This window comes from Colossoma macropomum, unplaced genomic scaffold, assembly GCF_904425465.1.
Source record: "Colossoma macropomum unplaced genomic scaffold, Colossoma_macropomum, whole genome shotgun sequence".
NCBI lineage: Eukaryota > Metazoa > Chordata > Actinopteri > Characiformes > Serrasalmidae > Colossoma > Colossoma macropomum.
In genome coordinates this window covers 20,408,594-20,423,707 of record NW_023494810.1, presented here as the reverse complement: position 1 = coordinate 20,423,707, position 15,114 = coordinate 20,408,594, and the positions used below count along the sequence as shown (strand labels likewise).

Genomic DNA, 15,114 nt, shown 5'->3' with positions numbered 1-15,114 from the left:
ATTGATGACATGGAAATGCTAAGGTACATTGTTTTTGGTTTTTTTTTGATGTGGGTTGATAGATGTATTCAACATATAAATACAATTTCTACATATACATGTGAAACTGTATTCTTTCAGAAACATATTCATCGACATGAATGACTGAATGGGTGGAAAGTGACGAATGCCCAGTCATGGAAACAAAATGACAGTGTCAATTGTGGTGTGTTTGCAGGGTATGTAATTTTGTGTATGTAAATTTGTTTCAGCATTACATAAATACTACTGCTATTTAACATGCTAAAATAAGAGGTCTCTTCACTGCATGTAATAAGGACATTGAGCCTCTTTTACTTACATGCAGTCTTATTTTTCCAGGCACCTAATTTGTCATGTAGAGAAAAGGTTGTTTTGCATATTGGTATTTTGCATGTATATAGGGTTTGCTGGTGCCTACATGTAACTTTTGTTTTAGAATTTTTAGTTATAATTGAGCTATCACACAAAAACCATAAGATTACAACACGCTGTTTCTTGAGGACTTACTTGTTATATTCTTGTTATATTTTACATTAGGGACTACTGTGGTAATCCTCTGTTGTAATTTTCAGTTTGGCAGTACCATAGGAATACCACACTCATACCACAGGACTTTTTGTAATGGACCACTCTTTGGTCTCAACTGAACTGTCTTAGGACACAACATCTCTATGTCTTAAGATAAAGTGATGTCTTAAGTCATGCCTCATCTTCAAGACACACAAAATAATCACTTCTTTGTCCTAAGATGTTAACTTTCATGTCTCAAGACAAAGACAGTGTCTTCACTCATATGTCTTAAGACGTTCTTGAGATGTCTTGACATAAGAAAATGTCTCGAAACAACTTGTCTAAAACTGTCAAGACATCTTAAGACACAGTTGACAGCTGGGTATGTATACTGTATTAAAATAACTATGTCAGAGTTTCTATCTGTGCAACAGATGGCTGAGTTGGATGTAAGGGCTGCCAAAATACCAGAAGAAACTCTTCATTATGGACAGATTTGCCATTTACGTTTGTACCATGCCTCGTGTGTGGTAAAGAATGTGGCTTCTGAGGTATGATTCAAAGATTCAAGGATTTATATTATCCATACAAATTTACTGAAAATACTTCTCACTCAAAAAAATACATTAATATGTTTGATGTCATGATAGGTATCATCTGACATTGTATGTACTGACAATTGAATGTTTGTTTCATAGGACTTCCCATCATGTCTAGAGAGAAAAGATGACCAAGGTGCTATAGCAGATAACAGTTGCATTGCCTGAGACATCTATGCTTGCGTTTTCCAGATAACAGGAAAAAAGTGAGCACAGTGTATATTTTAAAGATTTGTGTCAAACATGTAGTTCCTTGTATAGTCTAATATTGTTGCAAACCTATTTGTTTGTGTATCATTGTGTTTTTTAGAACCATGCATTCCCACATTAAAACAGTGCAGTGGATCCAGTGCGATTACTATGATGGATGGTTGCACAGTCACTGTGCAAGGATTGATGTATCCACACTGGGCAAAGATGCACCATTCAGCTGTGGATGCCATCTCCCAGTGCATTACTCTTATGAAAGGTAGAACCACCTATCTAGATTCCTCATATAATGAGAGATAATAAATAACTGACAGAAACAGTGTCAGACAATTTTTTTCTATTTGTAGTACACATGAAGCATTGCGGAAAGGCCTGGTTGCAGAATTGATAGAGGATGGGGAAATTCTGGTATGAGAAGTGAATGTGTTTTAATTATTAACATTTAAATTTCTAATGTTTAGCATTCTAACAGTTGCCTATCGTGATCTGTGCATTTCTAAAAATCTATTTCTATAGAAACTGAGAGATGACCTTCTATCTGGGACCATGAAGTCACATTGACTGTTCCTTCACAACAACCCTCAAAATAAAAGCTATGACTGAACATTGTTTCTGTGTTTTTGATGAAAAACAGGTAACGTAATTATATTATCCTTGGTGGGATAGACAAATATTCTTAAACGTAGTGCATGCTTTGAATATGTACATCGACTTTCAGGAAGAACTTTTTAAAAATGGCTAATCCAGTGCACTGCAGTGCACTTCATTCTGTGTAGCCGTACGCTTTACTTATGTCAGAATGTAACACTCTTTTGTCTGCAAATTGTAAGTAAAATGGATAGGCTGGAATGTTTTTTGTATTTGGGGCCTGTAAGGATCCTTACAAGTGTGTGCACTGACATATTTTTTCCCCTACAAAGTCACAGTTTTTATCTTAAAGAAGCAGGAGGGGTTCTACTGATACCAGACTGGAACCTTTCCAAGGACTTTGGTGAATAAAGTGAAAGCAAGAAGGTTAGGACAGGATATATGTGATTTTGTTGTTTATAACAATTTAAGTATTCAGCTACAGTGCTACTTTATCATGCAGCGCTGATTTATCCTTTTGTCCCTCTCTACCAATCTGTTCATGTTGCTAATAACAACATTGTATATATTGTACAGACTTTTAATATCCATAGAAAAAAGCTTTTGATTTATGGTTCTAGAACCACAACAAAGTTATAACATGGAAATGGTGAGATACACTGTTTATTCTACAATTCTATTCTACTTTGCAAACATGTAAATGCGTTAATAAAATTATTTGAATACTACTATTGTTGTCCAATCCTTGGCTATTTAAATTAGGATCAACTCCTAAGAAATTCTTTCGGTATTCATTTTTTAATCCACCCATTCCTGTAATGTAGGCCATTAGACTTCCTTAGAATGTTTGAAGATGTGTAAGATATATATACACAGATTTGAGGACTGTGCCTCTTTTCACTGCAGTGTCTCCATTTTCAGTAATTCCTAATAAAGATGATATATTGGTGAATAGAAAACTATACATTTTGAGCCAGCAGTTTTAGGACCTTTTTTATTTTGTTTCTTTTTAGTACCAATCTAAAGTAGTGTAGATAGGGGCTTATTCACAAGCTTACTGATCGACTGGCGGCTTGCTTGACCGATTGGCGTTTGCCTCTGTCTAACCAGCACCTGCCACTGATTGACTGGCGGCTGCCGCTGTCAGACTGGTGGCCGCCATTGACTGGTACTTCCTGCTGCCAGCTGCCAGTAAGAGATTAAAACCTTACAGCAGGCGCGTCAACAGCGCCGCCATTTTGGGACGGTCAACATCGCTGCTGGACTGTATTCAGTACCAGTATAGAGCGGCAGTTTAAGAAATGTGTTGTCTAAAATTATATACTATTTCAAGAATGCTGCACTCAGAAAGTGGGATAGGATTATATGATGGAGAGAAAGCAGCGGTCCACTCATGTTTGTGTGGTTTATTGTTTTTGTAACGTTTAACAACTTATGTGTATGGCCGTGTGGTCGATGAAGCACACAGGACCTGCTGGTGTGATTGTTACTCCTCTGGTTTTTATATTAAGCTTACTTGACGTAATAGTCTGTACAGGAGATCTTAACTTGATGTAGTAGTTTTTTGTTTTTTTTTTACAATGATTGTTAATGCTGTGTACGCACTGTAGCTAGCTAAGTTAGTTAATCCGTGTAGATATTAAAAATAAATTAGCACGGTTTTACACGAAGCTTAAGTCAGCTTCTTATTCGCCAGCTTGTTTGACGTTTCTACCTTAAATGGTGCAGCAGCCCGCTTCTTGTTGGATCTTTTCTGTTCCACCTTAAATGGTGCACACTCAGACACCAGAATTTAGCCAACTGGTGCACCATTTAAAGTGGAACGAGAGAATTCGAACACCAAGCTAGCTAAAGGAAGCATCGTCCTTCTAACTGTGTTTTGGGGGGTTATTTCATCTTTATATCTATTAGGATCAGAAGTGAGTCACACACTGATGGACTTGCTGATGTGTGTGTGTGTTTCTACTAGAGCTCGCGCGAAGCTCGGTTTTTAACTCAGGTGCAGACTGAATACTTTTCTGCTGCTCCGGACAGCTAATCAGCACGACCAGTTAGTAAACAGAAATAAAAGCTACCGAAAGCAGTCCGTGCATCTTAGATTAATCCATGTATTATGATTGAGCACATTCGGTGAAAATCGGCTGGGTAATAAGGAAGTTATGGTCGATTTCATCATGAGAACTAATCATATTTCAGGATACGTGTATTTGTTTACAAGCGGGTATTGACCGCTTCAACCTGGCAAACACGCTTAAAAATGTAGGTTAAGTGATGTTTTGTGCTGTTCTGTGTTCAGAAAATGAATGCATTCCTCTATGTAAAACGTCTAAGCATTTGCAAACTATGATTTCTAGTGTCTGACCAATCCGGAGCACATTACTGAACGGCAATTCTCCTCTCAGTTATCAGTGCCAACAATATAGACTGCGTCTGAAACGTAATAAACGCGGCCTACTTAGACTCTAGATTTTAGAAGAAACTTTGGATGAGCAGATGTCTGAAAACTTTTGGATATATAGTTTATTCTAGTTAACTAATTCAAGTTCACATTCAGTGGTTGATGTGCTTGTTTCTCAACTTCTTGCCCAGTTCTATCACTTTAAGTGTTTCCATCTAAATCCGTCGGGGGGCATTTCCGTATGTGGTGAAGCGCTGCCGCCATTTTGTCCGTTTATACAAGCAGGCCGGGAACGTCGTCGACCAGTGCTCTTGTATGAAATCAAGTTTTAAACAGTCAAATCCATAGAACTGGTAATTTCTATGATTTATTTGTATCAACTGTATATTTAACATGATTATTTCTTAGGCGTAACTGTTCCTTGAGTTTGTTAGCTAGTTAAGTAACAGCGCTTGCTGGGTTAGCTTATGTAGGTTAGCTTGCTAGCTAGCTAGCTGCTGGTATCGTTGAGAAGACTCAAGGTAAATAATATTTTATTTGTTTAACCGATTGCTCGTCTTAAATATCTGATATCGGACCTAGACACCAGTGTCATCGTGATGTGCCTCGACTTCAACCAAGCCAAGAAGGGCCTGTCAGCGAACGGTTGCGTTGTTAGACACAGATACCGATGGCTAACTCGCTAGCTAGCTAACAAATCTAGCCGTTGTGTAACACAGGCCCAAGTCAGCAGAAAAACACCAAACTGTTAATGTGTCCATTTTATGGCCAGTACTTATTGTTATAAACGTGATTTGCTTAAGTGATCCCAGAACATTACTGCTTGTCTTAATACTAACGTTAATTAACGTGCTAAAATACTAAAAATTTGTTGTTCTATAGCAAGTGTATTTAAAGATAGACGCACTTGTCCAGTAATTCTCGTAAAAAGCCGTCTTCCTGATCTTTGTTTCGTGGTCTACATGTCGTTTTGCTTTGGATATTTCACTATGTCTGTACAAGTAAATGAGGTAAGTTAGCTAATTCAAAGTAGAAAGTTTTGTTTAATTAAAAAATGATAAGACGTTAACCTAGCAAACATTGCAGTGGTTTCAGAGATATTTTCTTTCATTTCCACTGTTGCTGTTGGTAGCACAGATTAATCATGCCTGGCATTTTAGATAGCCTGCCTTATTTGTCCAGTATGGTGTCGGTGTCTCTGGGCTCCAAATCATCGGACGGCTGAACATGATTCAGTTAGAATGATTTGAAAAGAGCATTAGCGTTACTACCTTTTAATTGATCATGGAAGTTTCAAGATTGGTAAATCTGAAAGTGCCATACAGTGTTGTGTACCTAACAATGATACAACATACTCTTATTGTGTGCGTTATTTGTATCTTCATGGCTCTCTTGAGTGCTTTGCTCACTAATATATCTGACATGGTGTTTTATGCATTCCTCACTCATTTACCCACTTTGTACAGTATGTGGGGAGTGTTTTTTGTTTTCTTTTTAAATGTAGGTTGTACATCAAGTTGTTCTTCAGTCCTGAAGATAACTGGATTTTGGATGCAGGCCAGCTTAAAGGGAAATATTTTCCCTGAAGAATACCCTTTTTCAGCCCCACATGCATTTTTTTCACATTGGGCTTTTTGTCTTCTCAAAGTTCTGCTGCAATTTCCAATTCTACTTCGTTTAAATTTTCCCACTTTTCTTCAAATTACCACCCTGTGTGAAGATTTAGAAGATTTCCTCCCCCCACCCCTCACTCACCCTCAAGATTTTCGTTCTCATTCTCCTTGGCTTCCATCTGCGACTTCTAGTTTGAAGATATTTGTTCCCCAAACCCCCTCCACACTTTCTACACCTGTCTTTGTTGAGGAAACAAAAACAGAAAGAAAGAAAGAAAGGAAAAAAAAACAAAACCAAAGGACTGTTTCACCACCGATCACTTGTTACAAAGCAGTCTTAAGGGGAGCAGGTCTCAGAGAAGAAAACCTAGGCCACAAGTAGCCTGTCTCTCATCCTGTTCAATATTTACTCATCGGTCAAGTGTTCCTTCAGGATCCGTACAGCTTGGAGCCAACCCTCAAGACGTGCACCTGGAAACGTCTTATCCACTGCAGGTAAATGGACACATTTCTCTCACACAAAGCAAAAAAAAAACACAAAGGAAAATCTCTGATTCATGAGGCATATATTCATGAAATATTAGTTTCACTATATCCTTCCATAGTCATTGAATGCTAGTAGGCATAAAATGAGCCTGAATGTAAATAGACTTGTTGCAATTTGAATAGGGAGGCTTCCAAGGGCCCTGTAGAAGCACTGAAGAGTTCCTGACCTGCAGTATTGCCTGGCTGTGATGAGCATGACCAACAAAGGAGATGACTGCTACTTCTACTACTACTCAACATGCACCAAGGTAGTTTATAATGGGTTAAAAGCCTTTTAAGAATACATTAATGCCTTGAAGTACTTCATGTGTATTTTTTGTGTTACCTTAAAAAAAAAAATCTGAACCTGATTAGCAAAGACATTCTTTTGAGTTATGTGGAAAGTTGGCAATATGTTTTCCTCCAAGTTATACTTTTAACATAAATTGTTGTTTAAACTAAAAAGCTTCAGCTTTGTGTGGGGAAACTTTCTAACATTTGTTTTCTTTGAAAGGGTGATAGTTGCCCTTTCAGACACTGCGAGGCTGCCATGGGTAGCGAGATTATGTGCAGCCTTTGGCAGGAGAACCGTTGCTTCCGCAGTGTATGCAAGTTTCGCCACATGGAAATAAAAGTGAGTATTGAGTAACGTTTTCCTGATTTGAGTGTTAAAGGCATTATATTATCGATTAATACATTTTGCTGCTTCACACAGAAAAACCGCAAAGAAATCCCTTGTTACTGGGAAACCCAACCGGGTGGCTGCCAAAAACCACATTGTGCTTTTCATCATGAGAAGCCACGTGTGATTGATGGGCTGTATGTCCCCCCAGACAAAGGTATGACATCGCTATTTTATTTATTTCCCAAAAAATAAATAAACTCTAGTCCTTTGTGCTCTTGTGACTGTAAACACCAACGATCACACACATAGTGTCATGATGTGTCTCACCTCACAGGGCCAGCTGTAAGAAAGGAAAAAGATGAGGAGACTCCACAGGAGGACCATGTTTTATCTGCTACGGCCCCCATTTCCAACCCCACCAACCCCCAGCTAAGAGGTGTCATTAAGTCGGAGACTCAGGAGAGTGTCCCCAGTCCTACACACCCACCAGTAGTCATTAATCCTGTGGACGATGAGGATGATGAAGATGGTAATCAGTGATTTCTCAATTACAAAATGTATTCACATGCTAAGCAGGCTTGGAAGTTAACATTGCTGTTTTGTAGATCAGGTCTCTGAAGAGGGAGATGAAGCTTCCAGTGTCTCTCCAAGGAAACTTATGAACTCTAGCAAAGGTAAAAATCTTTCTGCTCTTTGTTACTCATTGTACACTAAAACATTTGTTAAATTCAGTGTATTTTTTGCACAGATGATTCTCTCAACTTTGGTATCAATACCTTGGAGGAGATCAGGTTAAGGAAAGCTCTGAAGGCCAATCTAAAAAGAGCTGGTATGCCAAATGTCATGCAGTTTTTGCTTATCAAGTATATTTTGGAGTGTATAATACTTTATGCAGTGCATGTCAAAAGTATTGATTGTGCAGTTAATTGTTTGTATATTTTATTTTTAGGCCATCCCAGTAGCAACGGAGCTGGCACAGAGAAGGAAAATATTCAGTCTCTCACACAGCTGGCTTCTCTTGCTACCAAGAGTGGTATGCCACGGAATAACTGATTTAGCACTTTTGTAATATACAATACGCTGTTTATGTTCTATGTGTTTTGATGCATTCATGTTCTCTCTTACAGAGTCTTCTGTGTTGGAGGACCCTGGAAAAAGGAAAGTCACTGACAGGCTTGGAAAAAGACTTAACAGAGGTAATTTCTAAGCTTTATTACAACACCCCTTCTACTATTCAACTGTATGGTCTAAATAGACACCTATTCAGAGCATTTTTTGAGGAAGCGTATTTTGCTTTGTTTAGACATCCCTGTGGAAGGTGACCTTTGTCTGAAAGCGAGCCTTGCTGAGCGCCTTGGTGGATTTGTAGGCTCGCCTCAGAACAACCCAGATATGCCTCCTCAGAAAGGTAAGTCACTGTTCTTATTCATTTTATCCATGACACATTGCAACTGCTGTGCATCTTTATGTTGCACTTAAACCACTTTTAATATCTACTTCATTAGCTGTAAAACCTGTGCATGAAAGACTTGGAACAGCCCCTGACCTCACCGCACCCAAGTCACCTAACACTGAGCCAAAGCCATCTGGGGAGATCCGGATCAAAACTCTCGAAGAGATCCGCAAAGAGAAGGCTACTAAGTCCCAATTGCAGCGTAAAGGTGTCAGAGTTGTAATGGAGGTGCCAGTAAAAAGCTCCACCAAAAAAGGGAACAGGCCTGTGAGTGGACCGCAAGTAAAGACCTTCTCTGAGCTCCTGCATGAGAAGAAAAAGCTGCAGGAGGACAAGGGGGTGTCTCAGCAAGGTAGTTCCAGCCCAGAGAGAACTGAAGGCCTTGAAAATGCTGTAGCAGTCAAAGTAGCTGCTCAGTCAGGGGAGGTCAGAGTGAAGACCCTCGATGAGATTCGCAAGGAAAAAGCTGCAAGGATGCAAGCACAAGCACAGGCCCAGGACACTTCAAGTGACAACACCGTTAGTTCAAATGATGTGGCTGTGAAGAGGCGAATTCTTCGCATCAGCAAGAACACATGTATGTTTAAATAAGTTGTTTTTCTTAGTCATTTGTTGTTATAGAAATTAAGATTTTAAATTCATTCTAAAGATAAACTGTGTTTTTATAGCAGCCGCTTCAACCATTCCCTTGAAGAAGTCACAAGATTCTGAGAAGAAAGTGGATCATGTGGCAGAGGCAAGGATGGATTATACTTTTAATAGTCATTTTACTTGAATATAATTTCTGTGTACTTGATGCAATTATACAATTCATTTATTTATTTATTTATTTTTTAACCTATTTAGTCTGCCAATGGAAAAAGTGACCCCTCGAGCCAAGGTGTTACGGTAAAGTCCTTTGAGGAGATCATGCGAGAGAAAAAACTTCGCAAGCAGCAGGAGAATCAGGCCCTATCTACCAGCCAGCCAGACCAACCTGGTCAGAAATCAACCCCAGCACTTTCTGAGGAGAAGCCTCCTGTTGTAATCAGATCGCGCATAACTGGACCTGCAGCAGCCCCACTATCCACAGAGTTCTCAGACCAAGCAAAGCCTTCTGTACGACAGCGTCTTGGCATCAAACCCCAGCCCTCCCCTCCTGTGCCTGTGGTAATACCAGAGAAGATGTCTCCAGAGGCACAAGCCGAGGAGAACTCTCTCATCCCAAATCCAAAGAAACTGAAGCTGTCACCTACAGTAGCTCCTCATAGGCAAGCAGCAGAAGTGGCGGTTTCTCCAGGCTCCAACTCGCAGGAGCCACAAATGGAGAAGAATCAAGAAGCCCCCAAAACGTCCCCAAGCAAAGTCATGGAAACGAAAGGTACTGTTCATTATGAAGTACATAATCATATGTACTAAATCAACTACAGAAAGTTCTGTATTTAAACATATTTGACAATGTGTGGTTGTATCTGAATTTCAGTGAGGCCCAAGTTGAATGTGAAACCTTCTGTGATGAAGCCAGCTGCTCAGGTAAAACTTGGCCAGAAGAGGAAAACTGCAGGGAGTCATTGCTCTGCTGTTGCTGCAGTGAAACCTCTTAATGCTATCCCAGCACCTGAAATTCAGCCGCCCTGCAAGCACATCGAGGTGAAGCATCTATTACTACTGCAGAGAACTCATGAAGTACTGTCAAGTAATGGATTCACACTGCTGACAAACATTGTTGACTTGCTACTGTTTTCACTCCTTAGTCGACTGCTACGGTCTGCAGTTCAGAAGTTGGCGCTGGTACCCAACAAATGTCATCTCTTGTGGAAGACGGCATAAACCTTCCCAGCAAAACTATGTCGCCAGTGACTGAGACTCTCTCTGTCCCACAAAGGTATGGCATGTTTTCTGATTTGTTTATAAGCTGTCCAACACTGCGTTAACGACAGTTAAAAAAGATGCGGTGGCAGGCTTCCATCCTTCGGAGGAAGCTTGTATTAGCCTTCACGTCTTCGCGCTGGTGGTATCGTGTGGTTGGAGGTGTCCTAGCTTGTGGGATGGAATTGGATATGACTAAATTGGGGGGAAAATTTAGAAAAGAAAAAAAAATGTGTGGAGTGTCTCAATGCTTTTCCCCCACCTTCTTCCACTTCACTTCTTGTAGTCCTGTTGTTAAAACACCGACCCTGTCTCGGGCACGTCGGCAGAGTTTGGTTTCTGCTCGCGCTGCTACTAATCCAGGAAGCTCCTCCATGGTGGATGACTTTGAGGACCTGTTGGATGAATTCACTGATGACAAGTTGGAGGATGAGATGGAGCTGGACCCTGGCAAGGGCGAGGATGATCTCCTGCTAGAGCTCTCAGAAATGATTGACGGCTAGGCCTGAGCTCAGGAAATCATGGAATTACATTAAGCTCTGTATACCCCAGCCCTAATCCACTGCCACCTAAGATAGAACGGACTGTAAACTTTTAAAATTGTTTGACTTCTTAATGAGCTTATCATGATTTAACTTTATTTTAAAGTTAAAAGTTTTATTTCAAAATTTGAATCAGTGTCCTGTTTTAGTTTTCTTTACTATTTAGATTATTTTTAATGTTTAAATTTAAATGTTTATATATTGAATTTCTGCATATTCAGTATGTTCACTATCAATAGCTTGTGTGAAGATGGAGAGAAATTCAGAAAATTTGAAGAAATTGATCAAGCCATCATAAGACACCCTCGGGAGCATGGCTTGTACTTAACTAGTTGGACTGTATGAGGACTTGTTGCAAATTATGTATTGTTAATGCAGAAAGTTTTATCTTGTATACTGTGTATGCTTTGGAGAGCTTTGTGTGAAAGAGATTTAGAGGGCCAGGAAGGCAAATCGTGTCTTAATCAATGCTCTCTTTAATTTTATTATTATTATGTGGTGTGTGTGCACATTTTCACAATTTAGTTTGCTGAACGTTTTTCAGGAATGGACAGAGCCATGATATTTCATCAAATGTGTAGCCAGTTCAGTGGATGGTGTTGAAACAGTTTCATGAAATGTATGTGCTGAAATAAATCAGTTGAATCTTTTCCTTTCCCCCCTTTTCCCAGCAGTTGGATGTTTATCAGTTCTGTAATACCCCATTGCATGATTTTTTGGTCTACATCAAGCTGTTTACTTGGGACCATTTAGCTGTATTTCCTCTCCAAGTAATTCAGGTGAAAATGTATGCCACCTTCATTCTGGTGTTACCTTAATGTGAAAAAGTTGGTTCTCAGGGACTGTTTCAGCACATTTAACCATGGTGGGTTAAATATGTTTTCACATATGTTTTGTCAGAGATCTTGTCTTTAACTTGTCGCCATTTCATTTTTTACGGTGTCTGTTCAGAACTAGACGTAGGTTCATATAATTTGTGTCTCAGATTCTGCTCCATGTTTTGCTTAATTCCACTTATGTCAATCTCTTTGTAAATAAAATACCTTTATGAAAAAAGGTGTTCCATATTTAATATGGTGCTTAAATGAAAATGTGCAATACATTTCTTTGTTCCTTCTCCTACCCTGCCGCCCATTGAAAAATTTATAAGGGGCCTGGGGCAATTTAATATTTATTGGTAATTATAATAAGCCATTAATGACTTTAACTGAAAGTAGTGCTTAACAGAAGCTAAACACATGCAAATCATGTTTACATGTGTCAGGCATTACAATGGTAAACTGAGATCACAGTTGTCACTAGTGGTAGGATGTGTTCAGGGTTCAAACAGCAGGAAACATTAGTTTCATTTAAATTGTCTTATGTCTGTTTACATTTCATGCTGGAGTTTGCTGGTCTCCCATGAAAAGCTACGTTTGCTTACAGAGGATCTGACACCTCCCTGTTCTGTCTGGCTATTAGCTTGAGTGGGACATTTAAAGAAAGAAAGTTCAACATTCCTTCCATATTTAAAATATATTATTAATATTTATATAGATATTAAAATATATATATATATTTTTTTACAAATGTTCATATGTTTCTGCAATATTCTGCATATGTATACATAATTTCTTTAGGTAATTTTACATGGGCTATTTTTTAATCTTTCAATTTTCATTTTATGTCATACATGTGTGCATTTGTATATGTGACATACTTGACTAAGTTGGTTCTGATTCTGAATAGTCAATCAAAAACTGACAAAAGATTGCACATGTAAACATTTTAAATCACTTTCATTGCCTAAACAAAGGACATTAAAAAACAAAGGAAAGGCAGTTACACAGTGACTGATAAAACTGGCCTTAACATTTTAGGAAAGTAAAGTAAATAGGCTAAAACAGTTTAGCCCACTCATTGACGCTGAAGTTATTAGTGTTTCAGCCCAGGCAGCTTTTTCAATGAAGCACAATACAGGATCAGATCAATATGGTCACATATATCAGTCTTAAAGGCACAGTAACAAAACAGACTGTTCAATTTTAAGGGATAAGAGAGGTTGGGACATGGTCGTGTACAATGCATTATGACTGTTTATGGTACATAAAAGCACACAAATACCAGTTTGTGCGCACCTGGGTTTAAACTAAACCCAAATACGGTATCAATTAAAAATCACACATCTGCCTCTAGATGTCGCTGTGTCTGATGTTTATCTAAAGTTTATCTTAAACCTGTTATTTTAGCGTTCCATACTTAAACCTATATAACTTCCACCATAATTGTGCAATTTTACAATTCATTATTTAATTAAACAACAAAAAGAAACAGCACCCAATTTCGTGTAGGCTAATAAAAACATGAGCACATCTTTGAGTGGTTGTTTGGTAGATTTTATTTGAGAGCCATTGAACTGCACATATAGACTTACAGACGCAGTGGTCTGATCATGTTACTGATTGCTGTGAACTGAATTCTGTTGATTCAGGTCGTGTCTGCACACCGTGGAAAAGCACAGCAGTGCGCCCGTGGTATAAAACAAAATGCAAAAACCACGATAAAACACAACAATGTTCAAATAATACTTTATTAGTAGGCCTAATATTAATCACAAAAGAAAATTCTTTAGCCAAGCAACGTGCTTTCTCAAGAGTAGGGTTTTAATAACTTGAATTAAAGAATTCGATTTGCTTCAAACGTGGCTCAGATTTTAGAACAGAAACTAACGTTATTCAGGAAGACACTCACTCATGTCCGAATCCAATGTGTGTATAAACTGCTGCCTGCTGAGGTTCCTCCGTTCGGTCGTTTTTTGAAGGCTGCGTAAGTGTATGCTTCGCTGCCTACATATCCCAGAATTCTCCGTGTCAGCGCCGATGCCGTTAGGAAAAACTCTAAATTTTCATTAAAATAAATGAAACTGGAATTACGGTAAATTCTGTAAAGTACTGGCCACACAACTGGCCTGTGAACACAACATCAAATCTCTCCAAGCATCTGCACAGGCAACATGCTAACATTAAACTAATAGGTGAAAGACCCACGGATCTAGAGTGATGCTAAAGCTGAGTGTTTGCCGACGCCAACCAAGCAGTCAAAGCTTAATTTTCAACAGGTAACAAAAGCAGAGATTAACAGGCTTTTTCTGTGAAGTGCTCTTTGGGCTGGTTTTCACCACCTTTGCTGTCGGCTTTGTGGTACTTTACTAAAGAACATGAAAGAACTCGTGTATGTCCTGCTTATTGGGATAGGGATTTGTACTTAGGCTGAAGTCAGCTTCCTACCCACCAGCTTCTTGTTCTAATTTTCCTGTTCCACATTAAAGGGTGCAGCAGTTATTATAATACCGCTGGCACCAGAATGTAACTGCTGCACCATTAAAGTTGGAATGGGAAAATTTGAACATGAAACTGACTTTAGCTTTGTGGCATATGTAAGGTTTAACGTTATAGGCTTTTGTTTACCAGCACTTACGTCACAATTCATCTCAGGCAATGTTGGGGCGAAACGCAAAAGTAATGTAATGAGTAGTGTAATGCATTAATTTACACAGGCAGTAAATAAATAAAGTAATGCATTACCTAAGTAACGAGTAATGTTTAATACATTACTTTTTTTTTAATAATGACCCCAACACTGATTATTTCACAAGAGCATCATCTGTGTTGCACTTGAAAAACTCTAATAACTATCCACTAAAAGCTATCAGACCTGTACATGAAAAACTTGGAACAACCACATTGCACCCAAAGTCACTTAACAGTGAGCCAAAGCCACCTGGGGAGATCAGGATGAAAACTCTCAAAGAGATCTGGCAAGAATGGGTTCCCAAGTGTCAGCTGCAGCTTCAAGGTATCAGAGGTGTACAGTGGGACACATTTTATTTCAGCACAGCATGCATCAAGAAAGGTTTTAACTGAAGCAGAATGTTCTGAGAAAATTTCAAGAGCGCCATGCAACCAACTCCATCTTACAGACAATATATTTAGCAGGTGACAGGGTGTATCTTAAAAGGAGTGGACTATACAGGGTGGAAAGGACTAGGAGTGGTGGTTTCTTAGAAGAAATCTCAAGATTCTGAGAAGAAAATGCAACATGTTAAAGAGACAAGGATCGATTCTACTTTTGTCAAGTCATTTCATTTCATGATTCTCCAAGGAGTGACTCTGTCAGTAAAGGATAAAGTCCTTTTGAGAAAAT

At 38.9% G+C, this 15,114-nt stretch overlaps 1 protein-coding gene across 1 annotated transcript; it reads left to right on the top strand.

The window, feature by feature from the left end:
- Positions 1-4,555: 4,555 nt before the first annotated feature.
- Positions 4,556-10,975, top strand: zc3h11a (zinc finger CCCH-type containing 11A). Its single transcript, XM_036559284.1, has 17 exons — positions 4,556-4,679; positions 6,373-6,434; positions 6,609-6,733; positions 6,979-7,098; positions 7,180-7,303; positions 7,424-7,618; positions 7,695-7,763; positions 7,838-7,918; positions 8,039-8,122; positions 8,217-8,285; positions 8,393-8,497; positions 8,595-9,119; positions 9,211-9,278; positions 9,389-9,902; positions 10,005-10,171; positions 10,276-10,406; positions 10,677-10,975. Exons 3-17 carry the CDS (start codon positions 6,674-6,676, stop codon positions 10,891-10,893), a joined length of 2,529 nt encoding a protein of 842 aa, XP_036415177.1. The 5' UTR covers positions 4,556-4,679; positions 6,373-6,434; positions 6,609-6,673; the 3' UTR covers positions 10,894-10,975.
- Positions 10,976-15,114: the final 4,139 nt, after the last annotated feature.